We start from the raw sequence: 17,836 nt of genomic DNA, 5'->3' as shown, positions 1-17,836 counted from the left end.
ATATATATATATATATATATATATATATATATATATATATATATATACATATAATGGAATATTATGCAGCCATCAAAAAACCCAAAATCTTGCCATTTGCAATGACATGGATGGAACTAGAGGGTCTTATGCTAAGTGAAATAAGTCAATCAGAGAAAGACAAGTATCATATGATCTCACTGATATGAGGAATTTGAGAAACAAGACAGGATCATAGGGGAAGGGAGGGAAAAATGAAACAAGATGAAACCAGAGAGGGAGACAAACCATAAGAGATTCTTAATCTCAGGAAACAAACTGAGGGTTGCTGGAGTGGTGGGGGGTAGGAGGGATGGGGTGGCTGGGTGATGGACATTGGGGAGGGTATGTGCTATGGTGAGCACTGTGAATTGTGTAAGACTGATGAATCACAGACCCGTACCCCTGAAACAAATAGTACATTATATGTTAAAAAAAAAAAAGATAGGGCGCCTGGGTGGCTCAGTTGGTTGGGCGACTGCCTTCGGCTCAGGTCATGATCCTGGAGTCCCTGGATCGAGTCCCGCTTGGGGCTCCCTGCTCGGCAGGGAGTCTGCTTCTCCCTCTGACCCTCCCCCCTCTCATGTGCTTGCTCTCTCTCATTCTCTCTCTCTCTCAAATAAATAAATAAAATCTTAAAAAAAAAAAGATAGTAGGAAGGGGAAAATGAAGGGGGAGAAATTGGAGGGCAAGACGAACCATGAGACTATGGACTCTGAGAAACAAACTGAGGGTTCTAGAGGGGACGGGGTTGGGAGGATGGGTGAGCCTGGTAATGGGTATTAAGGAGGGTACGTATTGAATGGAGCACTGGGTGTTACATGCAAACAATGAATTATGGAACACGACATCAAAAACTAATGATGGTGACATAACATAATAAAATAAAATAAATATGTCAATATTGTTTCTTGCTTCTTTTATTCACTCTTATATTTGTAAGATTCATTCTTATTATACTGTGTAGTGGTACTTCGTGCTTGATACTCAGTTAACCCTTTCTGGATAAAAACTGGAACATTCTCTTGCATTACTTTTATGGCAATTTCCTCCCCTCGTTTTTCTCTGTTCTCTCTCTGGAAGTTCTACTTTTCAGAGTTTGGAATCTCCTACATTGATCCTTTTTTCTCACAGATTTCCTGTGGGGTGTTTTTAGGGGGAGAGATTAAGAGTATTATAACCAAATTCTACTTCACTTGCAGTTTGTACTTGAGAAAGTGATTACCTTGAAAGTTGTGACTTCCATGCCCAGGATCCTGGAATAAAACATGGTGGTGTCTTTGATACTCTTTACCATCATCACAATATGGTCAAGCCTATGGATAAGGCATGGTGAAAGAGTGACTGCTGTTCCTCCATGACTTAAAGAAGAAAAAAATTTGAAAGAGATCATATTGCCTCTGGTCACACCCATGTTTCCTGTTTCCTTCTCTTCACCTGCCCTCATCTCCACAAGGACTATGCTTCCTCCTCAACCCCATTTCCAGGGGAAAGTCCTGAGAGGAAACTTGAGTAGAGTGTTTTTGTTTTTTTTTTAAAGATTTTATTTATTTGAGAGAGAGAGAGAGAGAGCACAAGCAGGGGGGAGCAGCAGAGGGAGAGGGAGAAGCAGACTCCCTGCTGAAAAGGGAGCCCAATGCGGGACTTGATCCCAGGACCCTGGGATCATGACCTGAGCCTAAGGCAGATGTTTGACTGAGCCACCCAGGTGCCCACTTGAGTCAAATCTTATCACCCATGTGCGGATTCATAAGAGTCTGCCATGACCACTCTCTACTGTTTTCTTTTTTTATTTAGGATTTTATTTATTTATTTGAGAGAGAGAGAGACAGCGAGAGAGGGAACATAAGCAGGGGGAGCGGAAGAGGGAGAAGTAGGCTTCCCGCCGAGCAGGGAGCCCGATGCGGGGCTCGATCCCGGGACCCTGGGATCATGACCTGAGCCGAAGGTGGATGCTTCAACGACTGAGCCACTCACATGCCCCTCTCTACTGTTTTCTTGTTCTATTTCTTTCCCCTTGTAGAGGGATAGAGATGAAGGTAAGGGATAAGATGAAGACCAAGACCAAATCATCTCTCGTTGTCCCCAAACTGGAATTCCTCTCTTTTGCAAGGAATGACAAGACACAGAGGAGGCCCAACCCTGTGAGTACAAGCCCTCCGTTGGCCAGTTAAACCCAGTCCCATTTTTCTCCTCAGCTATGCCAGAACAGGAAGGGAGCATCTCAGATGACATAAATGTTTCTAGGCATGTGTGTTTACAGATCCACCTTGACGCCCAGTGGGAGGACACAACTCCCCCCTTCTTACTTCCTGCCCTCAGCACACTTTCCACCTGATCTTTCTCTTGATTTGCATTCTTTAGTAATTTGTATATTTATACGACATCTGCTACAAGGTTATAAGGTGCCTGTGGTCTGGCACAATAGCAGAGTATTGTGGTTAAAAGAACAGATTCTGGGAGCCAGACTGATGTTTAATTAATCTCTCTGTGCCTTGGTTTCCCCTTCTGTAAAATGCGCATGATTTTAGACATATAAGATTATTGTGAACATTTAAAAAAAGAGTTAGATTTTTAAGGGCTTAGAACAATATCTGGCACATAGCCAGTGCTGTAAGAGTTCACCGTGATGATGATGATGTTGTTGTGGTCATCTTGTTAAATTTCAGACTCCCTAGCATGGTCCCTAGTCTCTACAGCCTCATCTATCTCAAGCTACATTGTCCTTTTGCCCGTTCCTCATAAGGGCCATCTTTGTATCCTTGGCCTCAGAGCTGTATGCATATCTAATGCATATGCTAATATCTGTCTCTCTGACTAGAATATAAGCTACATAAGGGCAGATATTTTTCTCTGTTTTGTTCCCCACTGTGTCCCAAACAACCAGCAGATGTTCAATAATATTTGTTCAATTAGTGGATATCTACTACAACAATTAGGCCCAGTGCCTAGCACAAAGTCTGACTTCTACTCCTATTCTATTCTATTCTATTCTATTCTATTCTATTCTATTCTATTCTATTCTATTCTATCCTATCCTATCCTATCCTATCCTATCCTATCCTATCCTATTCTATTCTATTCCATTCCATTCCATTCCATTCCATTCCATTCCGCTCTATACTATTTTATTCATTCCATTCGACTGTGTTCAATTCCATTCAAACCATTACATTTTACACAATTGATTGCACTGAGCCCCAGCTTAAAAAAATACTGTGCTGTTCTATTCTCATCAGTGAGGGGAAGCATTAGCAAAGTTGCTGAGCTCTGCTGTCCTCATGGATACAGAGGATCCGTGGGAACACACAAGCAATAGAATGAGAAATTGACCTTTGGGCTCCATTGAAAATAAAGTTGTATGTTAAAAACCTTTTAATGTCTGTAGGATCTGTAACAGCACCCCCTTTTCATTCCTGATATTGGTAGTTTATATTTTTTCTCTTAATGGCTTGAGAGAAAACAGAAATTACTAATATTTTACTAATGTGTTCAAAGAGCCACATGACTTTGTTGACTGTATCCAATGGATGCTTGCTTTCTGTTTCACCCGTTTCTGCTTTTATCTTTATAATTCCTTCCTTCCTTCCACTTTCTCGGGGTTCAATTTGCTGTTCCTTTTCCAGTTTTTTGATATGAAGCTCAGGTAATTGGTTTTGTTTTTTATTTAAAGGTTTTATTTTTATTTATTTGACAGAGAGAGAGCACAAGCACAAGCAGGGGGATGGGGCAGAGGGAGAAGCAGACTCCCCGCCGAGTAAGGAGCCTGATGTGGGGCTCGATCCCAGGACCCTGGGATCATGACCTGACCCAAAGGCAGACACTCTACCAACTGTGCCACCCAGGTGCCCTTTTTTTTTTTTTTTTAAGGTTCAGGTCATTGGTTTTCGACTTTCCTGATCTATGCATTTAGAACTATAGATTTCCCCCTATGCACTGCTTTAGCCGCACCCCTTCCTTGAATTTTGGTAGTATATTGGAAATCAACTCAACCCATTTCTCCCATTTCTCAATGCCCTGCCAGCTCAGACTCACTCCTGCAGATCCTGTTTTGCAGACAAGGAGCTCCAACCTCACAAATTCAAGGATGAGCAGGGCTGGTTCTCTTAAAGAACCAGAAGAATGCTAGTGTGGTTTAAAATCCAAGAGTGAGTGAGGCTGAACAGGCAGGGAAGGCAAGGGACAGATAGTTCAGGGTTGTTGAGGTGACATTAGGGAGGCTGGTTTATAAAAGGATCCTTGCTGGGGCACCTGGATGGCTCAGTCGTTCAGCATCTGCCTTCGGCTCAGGTCCTGGGTCGAGCCCCGCATCGGGCTCCCTGCTCTGCAGGAAGCCTGCTTCTCCCTCTCCCACTCCCCCTGCTTGTGTTCCCTCTTCCGCTGTCTCTCTCTCTCTCTGTCAAAAAATAAATAAAATCTTAAAAAAAAAATAAAAGGATCCTCAGGACATAGTAATCATATAAGGCTTACTCTGTGCCAAGCCCTGATTCTAAGCACTACACGAAATACATTTTATTCCTCACAATAACACTCTCTAACAGAGTGCCCAGAACATGATGCCCTCCCTCCTGCCTCCTGTTTTTTACAGAACCCTCTTCAAGGTTTCCTTCAGGATGAACCTCAAGGTCAGTGCCCGGTTTCCTGGTCCCTTCCCACACTGCCCCATCCTGACATTCCTGGATCCACCCTGAGGGGGTGGAGCAGTCAGCCCTCAGCCCAGGCCCATTCTTGCAGGCATGTTGGTGTCTGACCACAGTGCAACAGGGTCTTTCCGTGTCCCTCTGCTGCCCTCTGCTTGTCTTTGAAAGCGGAAGAGACAGGAGGACGGAATAATGGATGTCAGCACCCCAGGATAGTCCACAAAGAAGGGAAGCAGGTTAGCAGGCCTGGGCTGGGGGATCCCCAACCTTGGTGTGAACACCCGTGCCCCAGGCCCCCGGGACCACCCCACTCACCTGCTTCTGGGAAGTTCTGCCCCACATCCTGGCTGGCTCCTGGAGGGCAGACGGCATAGCATGGCAGGCAAGGTGTCCTTGCCCTGGAGCCTCCAGACAACCCTCTGGCTCAGTGCCCTGAGATCAAGGGGCACGAATGGGAGGGCCTCGGGCTGAGGAATGCTGGTGGTGACAGAGGTAGGCGGTGCGAGTGCAAGGACTCTGATAGAAAACTCAGGACCCCGAAAGTACAAGCTTGAGGTCTGACTTCGTCGGCTCAGGCCACCATAACAAAGTACCACAGACCGGGGGGCTTAAACAACAGAAATTAATTCTCTCACCGTTCTGGGGGCCAGAAGTCTGAGATCGGGGTGCCAGCAAGGTGACGTGCTGGTGACGTCTCTCTTCCTGGCTTGAGGATGACCACCTTCTCTCTGTGTCCTCACATGGCGGAGAGAAAGAGCAGGCTCTCTGGTCTCTTCTTCTTCTTTTTTTTTTTTTTTTAAAGATTTTATTTATTTGAGAGAGAGAATGAGAGAGAGAGCACATGAGAGGGGGGAGGGTCAGAGGGAGAAGCAGACTCCCTGCTGAGCAGGGAGCCCAATGCGAGACTCAATCCAGGGACTCCAGAATCATGACCTGAGCCGAAGGCAGTCGCTTAACCAACTGAGCCACCCAGGCGCCCTCTGGTCTCTTCTTGTAAGGGTACTAATCCCATATTGAAGACCCCACCCTCATGACCTCATCGAAACCCTAATCATCCCCACCCTGCAAAGGCTTCACCTCCTAATACCATCACACTGGGGGCTGGGACTTCAACATATGAATTTGGGGGGACACAAACTCTCAGTCCATTACAAGGTGTATGTATAAGGGCTTACTTTGTAATAATAAAAAAAATGCCCATCCCAAGTACGGTGAGGGGATCTTTTATTCTAGGGTGTGAGGTCTCTGGTCTATGTAGGCTTGTGTCCCCAGAGTGTGAGAGCGCTGATCTGTTTGGGAGTCAGAGTTTGTGTCCAGGGTGTGAAGTTGAAAGCTGTCTGAGTTAGGGTATGACCACTGACTTGGGGGTCTGTTTCTGAGCCAAGATCTCTTAAGCTATTAAGTGTTCTGTGTCCCGGGGTGCAATGTTTCTGAGTTCTTTTGGTGTATGAGCTTTGAGGTTTTCCCCATCCCCATCCATCCCTTACCATGCCCTCTCCTTGCACTGCTGAGAGGCAGGGACCATTCATCAGTCCCACTGCTGCTGACCTTACCCTGAACTGAGTTCCCTCTCTCTTGGGGGTTACTGGTCCAGCCCCTGGGGCATGTGAGTTTGAGATTCTTGTTCCTAGGCACACCCCAAGAACCCCCCACACACACACACACATATGTACAAGTTCTCTATGCTATGCATATTGATTTTGGCATATGATTTTCCTTTATAACACATGAATATAGGTTTGAATAAAAGGTTTCAACAGTATATCCATATATGGACTACAAGGTCATTTCCACCTCCATACTCCAAAAATTACCACTCAGGTCAGTTTCTGGTGTTTCCTTACACACACACACACACACACACACACACATCACCATGACTAACTCCCACCTGCTTTTCCTTGTCAATGGCCTGTCCTGCAGAAGGCACCCCCACCCCCATAAGCACCCACACGTCCCACCCATCCTGCCTCATGTGCAGCGGGTGCCCTGTGGTAGAACACTAAGCCCCAGCATTTCTTTTTTTTTTTTTTTGAAGATTTTATTTATTTATTTGAGAGAGAGAATGACATAGAGATAGCATGAGAGGGGGGAGGGTCAGAGGGAGAAGCAGACTCCCTGCTCAGCAGGGAGCCTGATGTGGGACTCGATCCCGGGACTCCAGGATCATGACCTGAGCCGAAGGCAGTCGCTTAACCAACTGAGCCACCCAGGCGCCCAGCCCCAGCATTTCTTTCACTCTGCAATAGGCATCGGCTCTATGTGCAGATTTATAAGGTTGTCCCAATTGTTCGCTCCTACCAGCCTTGTGCACACAGCTCGGAGAATGTGTGTACGTGTTAGATGGAGTTAGAAGTGGAATTGCTGCGTCAGAGGGTTCATTCATGCGCCAAACACCTAAGGAGCGTGTTCTGTGTAGCAAGTGCTGTCCTAGGTGCTGAAGAGACATCAAAGAACTGGATGGGACAAATGTCCTTGCCCACGTGGAGCCTACATTCTAGTTGGGGAAGAAGAGGGTGTACAAAGTTGATTTCCCTAGATGTTTCACAAGATTCTGGAAGGTTTTATTCCCATCAGTGGTGCCTCTATTGGCTTTCTTTCCACTCCTCCCTGCGGGGCGGAGTCTGTGGCAGGAGGCTGGCCCCATTGGCCTTGGCTCTCTCTGAGATCCGCAGGGTCTGGGGCTCGGACGGTCTCTTTGGGGATGTGGACAGATATGTGTGTGTGGTCGGGGAGGAGGATATGGCAATTCAGTGGTCCCCTGGAGAGAGTGAGGGGAAATAGGATTAGAGAGGCCACTTAATGGAGTGGGCGGGAGCTAGGGACAATGGTCCACTGAATTAGGCATGAGGAGCCCCTCGCAAGTCACACCCACAGAAGGCGGGCCGGAGCAGTGGCACTGAGGAATCCAGTACTGTCTTGGAATTGTGAGACTGTTTTGCGGACACCCTGGGGGGGGGGGGTCACAGAGACAGGGATGTGGCCACCACACGAGGTAGCATGCACTGGGGAGTGGACAGCCTTGGGTTACTCCGACAGGGGTTTGGGCAGTCCAGAAGTCACACACACTAGGGAGTGGATACTCCTTGAATCACACACACTGGAGACTGCACACTCTTGGGGTCACACAGAGTGGATTGTAGACATTTCTGGAGTCAGATTGACCTGTGTGTTGACACTATTGTAGTCAGACAAACTGGGGTGTGGGCGGTCCTACAAACAGATTTGTGTGTGGAAGCTTCTAGAGTCACACATGCTAAGGAGGAGACACTCCTGAGTCACCCAGCCTGGCTAGTAGACATTCACAGGGTCACACGTATCAGGGTGTGTCCATCCCAGAGGTCAGGTAGCAGATTGGATTGTGGAGCTTTTGGGATCACTCAGACTGGGATGTGGGCCCTTCTGGGCTCAGACAGCCTAAGGTGTAGACAACTATGAGGTAAGAATGAGCAGGTGTGGACAGACATGGGGTCACCAAGATGGAGGTTTGGACATTCCTGGAGTCACACTGGAGTGTGGACAGACACAGGGTCATGCAGAGGTGTGAACACTCCAAGGTGTCCATCACACACACTGGAGAGTAGAAATCTCTGGGGTCACACAGAGGGAGCTTGGGACACTCTTGACATTAAACACACTGGGGAGTGGAGACTCCTGAAATCACACACACTGTGGATTGGGCACTCCTTGTGTTGCACAGATTGGGGTGTGAACATCTATGGTGTTATAGAGACCGAGGAGGAGACACTCCTGGGATTGTCATGACTGAGGTGGGGGGACAGTTCTTTAGTCCAATAAGTGATGCGTTGGCACCTCTCAGGCCAGAAACTGAGGTGTAGACACTCCTGTGGTCACACAGAGTAGTTGTGGGACAGTCCCTGGTATAGACTTGGGAGTGGACACTGCTGAGGTCACAGACTGTGGTGTGGATGGCCTTGGGGTCAAACAAACCAGGATGCGAATTCTCTTGGGTCACACAGACTGGGTGTGGACACCCCTGCAGTCACGCAAATGGGTATTTGGACACTACTGGGGTCACACACGCTGGTCACACACCTCTGGGGTCACTCACGTTGAACACTCACTATCATAGTCTAGGGTGTGGACACTGTTGGTTCACACACTTGGGGGGTGGGCACTCCTGGGGTTATACACTGGGATGGGGACGCTTCTGGCATCTCACACAAGGGTGTGCCCGTTCATGATGTCACACAGGACGGGGACTGAATGATGCTAGAGGTGTCCATTTGGTGACCCTGATTAAGAGGGCAAAGTTTGAATACCACCTGTTAAAAGTACTTAGACAAGGGGCACCCGGGTGGCTCAGTCGTTAAGCATCTGCCTTCGGCTCAGGTCGTGATCCCAGGGTCCTGGGATCGAGCCCCGCATTGGGCTCCCTGCTCCGTGGGTAGCCTGCTTCTCCCTCTCCCACTCCCCCTGCTTGTGTTCCCTCTCTCGCTGTGTCTCTCTCTGTCAAATAAATAAATAAATTCTTAAAAAAGAGCGTACTGTGTGTTAGCCACTGCACAAATCTAATTTAAAAAGTGTGAATGAGGGGAGCCTAGGTGGCTCAGTCATTAAGCGGCTGCCTTCGGCCCAGGTCATGATCCCAGGGTCCTGGGATTGAGTCCCTCATCGGGCTCCCTGCTCAGTAGGGAGCCTGCTTCTCCCTCCCCCACTCGCTCTCTCTCTGACAAATAAATAAATAAAATCTTTAAAAAGTAAAACAAAAAGGGCGCCTGGGTGGCTCAGTTGGTTAAGCGACTGCCTTCGGCTCAGGTCATGATCCTGGAGTCCCGGGATCGAGTCCCGCATCGGGCTCCCTGCTCAGCGGGGAGTCTGCTTCTCCCTCTGACCCTCCTCCCTCTCATGCTCTCTGTCTCTCATTCTCTCTGTCTCAAATAAATAAATAAAATCTTTAAAAAAATAAAATAAATAAATAAAAATAAATAAAAAATAAAAAAATAAAATAAAATAAAATAAAAAGTAAAACAAAAAAAACCAGACCAGTGCCAGAAAGACAAGTCATTCAATCTTGAGGTTGACCCAATCAATGACCCTTCAGAAGAACCCATGACCTCAAGCCCCTCATCTCTGATTATTTCCCCTTAAAAACCCTCACTTGCAGGGCGCCTGGGTGGCTCAGTCATTAAGCATCTGCCATCGGCTCAGGTCATGATCCCAGGGTCCTGGGATCGAGCCCCGCATTGGGCTCCCTGCTCGGCGGGGAGCCTGCTTCTCCCTCTCCCACTCCCCCTGCTTGTGTTCCCTCTCTCGCTGTGTCTCTCTCTCTGTCAAATAAATAAATAAAATCTTAAAAAAACAAAAGTACTTAGCCAAGGAGGCCGTGAGACCAAGGTGGTTCTGATACCTCAGTAGCCTCAGTAAGCAAACCGAAACCTAAGCCGGAGCAATGCACTTGTATCCAAGAAATCGAAATGTCAGAACAACCATCACAAACAGGCAACTAGGCTCTCCCGGTAAGGCCACTGCTTCAGTTCTAGCCAATCAAATAACCTCCTCCCTTCGCTTCCCATCTGCCCTAGGAAAGACTTGCCCCCAGCTCCTGTCCGGAGCTCTCCTCACCACTTCCGGTTTGGCGCTGCCCAGTTCCTGTTGCCTTAGGCTCCAAGAAACCGAAAATTTAAGCGTGCCTCAGTTTATCAGTTTATCTTTTAACACACCTGTGCCACCCACAGGACAGGCTCTCAAATGCGGGCCTCACTTTTAGTATCTGTGCCACCAAAGTGAGCACTGGGCTTCACTTTTTTTTTTTTCATAAAGATTTTATTTATTTGAGAGAGAGAAAGCAGGAGAGGGGCAGAGGGAGAGGGAGAAGCAGGCTCCGCGCTGAGCAGGGAGCACGATGCGGGGCTCGATCCCGGGACTCTGGGATCATGACCTGAGCTGAAGGCAGACCCTTAACCAACTGAGCCACCCAGGCACCCTGGGCTTCACTTTTAATTGCCACGTAAGACCCCATAGACTGATTCTTTTCATGGGGACCCGGGATGCCTGAGGAAGAGAAGCGTCGAAGATCTATTGCTTGGAAGGTCTGCGGTGGATCATGACCTGAGCTGAAGGCAGACGCTTAACCAACTGAGCCACCCGGGCACCCCGTCTTCTCTGCTTCTGTCTCAAATCCCCCTCGGCTACCCTCTTACAAAGACATTTGTGGTTACATTTAGGTCCTGCCTGGATAATCAAGATAATTTCCCCATCATGGACCCTTAACTTTTTGGGGGGAGCGGAGCAGAGGGAGAGGGAGAGAGAGAATCTTAAGCAGGCTCCACACCCAGTGTGGAGCCTGATACCAGGCATGATCCCACAATTCTGAGATCATGACCTGAGCCGAAATAAAGAGTTGGTTACTTAACCAACTGAGCCACCCAGGCGCTCCTGGAACCTTAACTTAATCACACCTGCTAAGTCCTTTTTTTTTGCCACATAAGTGAACATTCACAGGTTCCAGGGATTAGGAACTGGACACCTTCTGGAGGACCATTATTCAGCCCACCACAGTGGGGGGCGCCAGGAAGCAGTCCTCAGGGCGGTGACATCTCAGTTGACATCTGAGGGATAGGGAGTTAACTGGGCAGAAGAAAAAGAGACAAAATAAGCCAGCAGGAGGGAGGAACAGCATGTGTAGAGCACTTGGAAATGGGAATGCACAATAGCAATGTGGGAGCGACCGAGCCTTTTAGGATGGCGGGCGGGACATCGGTGGGCAGGTTGCTCAGGACGCTGAACTGAGGCCTGTGGGGGTACAAGCCTTCTCCTCCCAGCTCCTCTCTAGACCCTGGGCCTGGCGAGGTTCCAGGTGGAGCCTGCTCCATCCTCAGCACTACTCTGGCTTCCAGAGGCCCAGGCTAGCCCAGCCAGGCAGAGGGGAGAGAAGGCAAAAGGCAGCCTGACCATGTGCCCGTGGTTGGTGGGCCATGCAGCTCCCTAGTCATGCAGAATGGACAGGCTAAAGGCCGGCCTGTGGCTGAGAAATGCAGCCTTTCACCAGGCCTGGAGACGTGGGCAGCCAGCTCCCACTCACTCCCTCAGGAAGGCAGGCCTCTGGGCCAGAGTGCCCCCACCAGCACCCGTCAGTGTGGACTGACAATGGTTAAGAGCCTGGCGGGGCAATGGTTGGACAGCCTGGCCTGCAATCTCAACTCTGCCGCTCACTGGTGGGATGGCCTTGGGCCAGTGACTTGGCCTCCCTGGGAACCACCCCCCCATCCCACCTTTTCCTCCACTCGAAATAGTAGGTTAGTTATTATAAGCACCGAGAAGTACTGCGAGCCTCAGGATGCTGCACTGGAAAGGGGTAGGAGGAATCTGGGGCTTCTGAGACGGCATTGAACCAACCTGAAACCACTTCCTCTTTTTGTGAGTTCATCTATTCTCTCTCTTTTAAATATTTTATTTATTTATCTGACAGAGAGAGAGAGAGAACACAAGCAGGGGGAGTGGCAGAGGGAGAGGGAGAAGCAGACTCCCGGCTGAGCAAGGAGCCCGATGCGGGACTTGACCCCAGGACCCTGGGATTGTGATCTGAGCAGAAGGCAGACGCTTAACGACTGAGCCACCCAGGCACGCCCCATCTATTCTCTTAATTGGTCAAGCTGGTTCAAGTTGATTTCCGTTACTTGCAGAAAAAAGCATCTTAACTGATAAAGGTTTCTCATAATCTTTTTTTTTTTTTTTTTTGCTTAGAAAATTACGAAAAATTTAAATGTAGAGGATGTTGTGATGACAACTTTAGTGGAGGTTTGGCAGTTTTTTACATTTTGCATATGTGGCCGGCAGAATAATGCCCCGACCCTCAAAGATGATCACGTCCTAATTCCTGAGACCTGTGAATGTTAAGTTACACTGCAAAAGAGAATTAAAGTTGCTAATCAGCTGACCTTAAAATAAGACAATTATCCTGGGTTATCTGGTGGAGCCAATATGCTCATAAGGGTCCTTAAAAGTGGAAGAAGAAGGCGGGAGTGATGTGATATGAGAAAAGCCCAACTAAGGTTGCTACCTTTGAAGATGGAGGAAGAAGGCCATGGGCCAAGGGATGCAGGGGCCTCTCGAAGTTGGAAGAGGCAAGAAAACAGAGTTTCCCCTGGAGCCTCTAGAAGGGAACCGCAGACCTGCTAACACCCTGATTGGAGCCACTGAGACCTGTGCCAGACTTCTGACTTCCAGAGCTGGAAGGTAGTAAATTTGTGTTGTTTGGAGTCACTACATTTGCTATAATTTGTTATAGTGGCAAAAAGAAACTAATACAGCATCCATTTATTTTTCTTCTGTTAATTTTTTTAAAAGATTTTATTTATTTATTTGAGAGAGAGAGAGTGAGAAAGAACATGAGAGAGAACAGGCAGGAGCGGCAGAGGCAGAGAGAGAGGGAGAAGCAGGCTCCCCACCGAGCAGGGAGCCCGACGTGGGGCTCGATCCCAGGACCCTGGGATCATGACCTGAGCCGAAGGCAGACGCTTAACCGCTTAACCGACTGAGCCACCCAGGCGCCCTTTCTTCTGTTAATTTAATTGAAGAAAAGCTCAACACCTTTTACTTAAACTACCATGTATAGTGCCAGCCCCTTCACAGAAACTGCTTTTCTTTCTTTCCCTCTTGCTGATTCTCTCCACCCGCCAATCTGCCTCCTTGTGCATGTGCAGAGGAACATGGTAAGAAAAAATGGTTACTTGGTTATTTCTTGATGTTAGGATTTAGAGGAGCTTTTATTTTATTTTATTTTTTAAAATTTTATTTGAGAGAGCAGGGGGAGGGGCAGAGGCAGAGGGAGAGAATCTGGAGCAGACTCCGCTCTGAGCGTGGAGCCCCACGTGGGTCCCCAACCCCAAGCCCCTGGGATCATGACTTTAGCTGAAGGCGGATGTCTGACTGGGCCACCCAGGCGCCCCTAGAGGGATTTTTTTAAGTTTTCATCTATGGGGCGCCTGGGTGGCTCAGTCATTAAGCATCTAGCTTCGGTTCAGGTCATGATCTCAGGGTCCTGGGATCGAGCCCCGCATCGCACTCCCCACTCAGCCGGGAGCCTGCTTCTCCCTCTCCCGCTCCCCCTGCTTCTGTTCTCTCTCTGTGTGTGTCTTTCTCTGTCAAATAAATAAATAAAATATTTTTTTTCTTTTTTTAAAAAAGAAACTTCTATGTGATAATAATTTTAAAATGTCTTCTGTTCAGAGAGAGCTGAGTTAGTTCCTTAAAGATCCTTCATCTTCACCGTCTTGTGACCTCCCGACAAACCTGTGAAACCTGTGATGGATCAGAATGGTGCTTTTGACTCCTCATTTGACAGAAGGAAGAACGGAGGCTCATGGGGAGCACATGACTTGGCCAAGGTCACAGTCAGAATGCAGATCTCCAGATTCCATTCCAGAACATGGCCTAGAAGCACCGAGATCAGGAATACGTGGAAAGCATTCTGTCTTCCTATCTAGGATATAGTCTATCAAATCTGTTTTCTTCTGGAAGAATCACATTTGATTTTTGGCTCTCATCTCTATGATGGCCCCTCCCTATCTTCAGAGAGCCTTTTATAAGTAACAAAAAAGCATTTAATCATTTGTTTAAAAGTTGCTAGTATTACTTTTACAGATACAAAACTAAGCCGAACCCTTTCTGGCTCTTCCCATTAACTGAGGTTTACGGAATTTTAATGGATTTTTTTTTTTTAGACATTTCTATTAATGAGAATATGGCTCAATTAAAAAAAAAATTTTAAAGTAGGCTCTAAGGGCGCCTGGGTGGCTCAGTCAGTTAAGCGTCTATCTTTGGCTCAGGTCGTGATCCTGGGATCCTGGGATCGAGCCCCATGTCAGGCTCCCTGCTCAACGGAGATCCTGCTTCTCCCTCTCCCTCTGCCACTCCCCCTCTGTCCCTCTCCCTGCTTGTGCTCTCTTTCTCTCTTTCTCTCAAATAAATAAATAAAATCTTTAAAAAAATAAATAAATAAAGTAGGCTCCATGCCCAGCATGAAGCCCAATGTGCGGCTTGAACTCACAACCCTGAGATCAAGACCTGCGCTGAGATTAAGAGTCAGATGCTTAACTAAGCCACCCAGCCACCCCAATATGGCTCAATTTTATTTTTATTTTCGTTTTTTTAAAGATTTTATTTATTTGACAGAGAGAGAGACACAGCGAGAGAGGAACAGAAGCAGGGGGAGTGGGAGAGGGAGAAGCAGGCTCTCTGCAGAGCAGGGAGCCCGATGCGGGGCTCAATCCCTGGATCCTGGGATCATGACCTGAGCTGAAGGCAGACGCTTAACGACTGAGCCACCCTGGTGCCCCCCCGGCTCAATTTTTAAATGAGAATCTAAGCTGCCAATATTCCCATTAGGACTTTTATTTAAATTGAGAAAATACTTACCCATCACAGCCTGGCCGTACAGCTGGGACTCCTTGTACAATGGTGAGGTCAGGGGCATGCAGGGCCCTGGGGCATCGAGGGAGATATGAGTGTCTGGGTGGGAGCAGGCCACTTGGAGAGGCTCCAGGACCTGCTTGAGAGCCATTGCTTTATGCTGGGCATGAGGAATGTGGGAGTTAGTGCCAACCTCCTCTCTAGCTGTCATCTGGGAAACACTTGCTTACATTTCTCCCTGACCTCTCTAGGTTTGTGGAGAGTCCAGTTGGCAGGGGAAGGAGTCCAGGGTGGCTTCCCCAGCATGTCCCAAACCGTTTCATGATCAAAGCCGTCCTGGCAGTGGGCACAGGGGACATTGGTGACCTCATGCCTTATCTAGAGGAGGAGACCCTACCATGCTCCCACCCATTGCTGTTGTATGGGTGGCCAGATCTTCCAATATCCCAGCAGTAGCCAGATACTGCAAATTAGTAGAGAGTCTTTACTTTTTTTATTTTTTAAAAAAGATTTTATTTATTTATTTGAGAGAGAGAATGAGATAGAGAGAGAGAGCATGAGAGGGGGGAGGGTCAGAGGGAGAAGCAGACTCCCTGCTGAGCAGGGAGCCCGACGTGGGATTCGATCTTGGGACTCCAGGATCATGACCTGAGCCGAAAGCAGTCGCTTAACCAACTGAGCCACCCAGGTGCCCGAGTCTTTACTTTTTAAAGTTGATCACTAGTTATGTGTTTGTTTTGTTTTGTTTTAATCCTTTGCCGTTGGGGCCCCTGGGTGGCTCAGTCGTTTAAGCATCTGTCTTTGGCTCAGGTCATGATGTTGGGGTCCTGGGATTGAGCCCCACGTCAGGTTCCCTGCTCAGTGGGGAGTCTGCTTCTCCCTCTGATTGCCGCCCCCTCCCCTGCTCGTACTCTCACTTGCTCTCCACTCTCTCTCTCCAATAAATAAATAAAATCTTTAAAAAAAATCCTTTGCTGCCACTAGAAAAGGAGGCAAAGATTTCAAGTGGCACACTACAGAAAAGGATGCCCAAATGTCCAATAAATACGTGAAGGATGGTCAGCCTCATTATTCATCAAGGAAAAGAAAATTAAAACTATGAAGAGGAACCGTACAATAATATCGTATTAGTAAAACGATTTTTTTAGTGTAATACTTTATGCACGGTTGGTGGGAGTGTAAACGGATGCAACCACTTTGGAAAACCATTTGGAATTCTTTGGGAATGCATACGGTATGTGTCTTCTGTGACCCAGAAATGACACTCCTTGATGCACGCTAAGAGAATAGATAAACTGCTTGCGGGATATCTACCAATAGAGTACTACAAAGTGATGGGAGTGAGCAGGTTACAGCTACGCACAACGTCCAGGTACTTCACAGACATAATGTTGAGGAAAAAAAGTAAGACACAAAACATACATGATGTATTTAATTCCTTCATATACTGTTCAAAGCAGGCAAAACGGAACTCTGCTGTTTAGGTTCACAGTGTGGGTGGTAAAGAGCAAGAAAAGCAAGGAAATCATGACCATGAAAGTCAGGGGGGTGGTCCTCTCTGGGAAGAGAGAACGACATGCCAGGGAAGGGGCCCACCTCGGCCTTCTGTGGTTCTGGCCATGTTCTGTTTCAGGGCCAGCAAACCATGACCCATGGGCCAAATCTAGCCTGTTACCTGTTTCTGCATGGCCTTGAGCTAAGAAAGGTAAGAGCTTTTTACCTTTTCTTTTAAGAGTTTATTTATTTAGAGAGAGACAGAGAGTGCAAGCGGGGGGGGGGGGGGGGGGGGGGGAGGGAGAAAATCCTAAGCAGGCTCCGTGCCCAGTGAGGAGCCCGATGTGGGGCTCCATCCCTGGACCCTGAGATCATGACCTGAGCTGAAATCTAGAATCGGATGCTTAACCAACTGAGACACCCAAGGGCACAGTGATTTAACAAGTCCACACATGATTCAGTGCTGATCAAGATAAGTGGATTCCTGGGCGCCTGGGTGGCTCAGTTGGTTAAGCGACTGCCTTTGGCTCAGGTCATGATCCTGGAGTCCCGCGATCGAGTCCCACATTGGGCTCCCTGCTCAGCGGGGGGTCTGCTTCTCCCTCTGACCCTCTTCCCTCTCGTGCTCTCTGTCTCTCATTATCTCTCAAATAAATAAATAAAATCTTTATATAAAAAAAAAGATAAGTGGACTCCTAATCCCCCTTCACCTATTTCACCCATCCTCCCACCTACTTCCCTTCTGGCAACCACCAGTTTGTTCTCTATAGTTAAGAGTCTTGTTTTTGGTTTGTGTTTTTTGTATCTTTGTTCCTTTGTTCTGTTTCTTAAATTCCACATATGAGTGAAATCATATGGTATTTGTCTTTCTCTAACTTATTTTGCTTAGCATTATACTCTCTAGAACCATCCATACTGTTGCAAAAGGCAAGTTTTCATTTTTTTATGCCTGAGTAATATTCCATTGTGTGTATGTATGTGTGTGTGTGTGTGTGTATATATATATATATAATATACCACATCTTCTTTATCAATTCACCAATCAATGAACACTTGAGCTGCTTCTATAATTTGTCTATTGTAAATAATGTTGCAAAAAATATAGGGGTGCATATATCCCTTCAAATTAGTGCTTTTGTAGACTTTGGGTAAATACCCAGTAGTGCAATTACTGGATTGGAGGGTAGTTCTATTTTTTTATTTTTTGAGGAACCTCCACATTGTTTTCCAGAGTGGCTGTACCAACTTGCATTCCCACCAACAGTGCATGGGGCTTCCTTTATCTCTACATTCTTGCCAACACCTGTTGT

General features: G+C 47.4%; 1 protein-coding gene across 1 annotated transcript in view; it reads right to left on the bottom strand.

The window, feature by feature from the left end:
* Positions 1-1,432, bottom strand: part of GLOD5 (glyoxalase domain containing 5) — a 5,613-nt gene extending 4,181 nt beyond the window's left edge. The window contains exon 1 of the mRNA XM_035002456.1: positions 1,244-1,432. Coding sequence (XP_034858347.1) covers positions 1,244-1,432 — 189 coding nt within the window. The remainder of the gene's footprint in view (positions 1-1,243) is intronic.
* Positions 1,433-17,836: the final 16,404 nt, after the last annotated feature.

The sequence above is a fragment of the Mirounga leonina genome, unplaced genomic scaffold, assembly GCF_011800145.1.
Source record: "Mirounga leonina isolate KUSES-001 unplaced genomic scaffold, KU_Mleo_1.0 Mir_101609, whole genome shotgun sequence".
NCBI lineage: Eukaryota > Metazoa > Chordata > Mammalia > Carnivora > Phocidae > Mirounga > Mirounga leonina.
The sequence above is the reverse complement of the archived record's forward strand: the minus strand, read 5'-3'. Positions and strand labels throughout refer to the sequence as shown.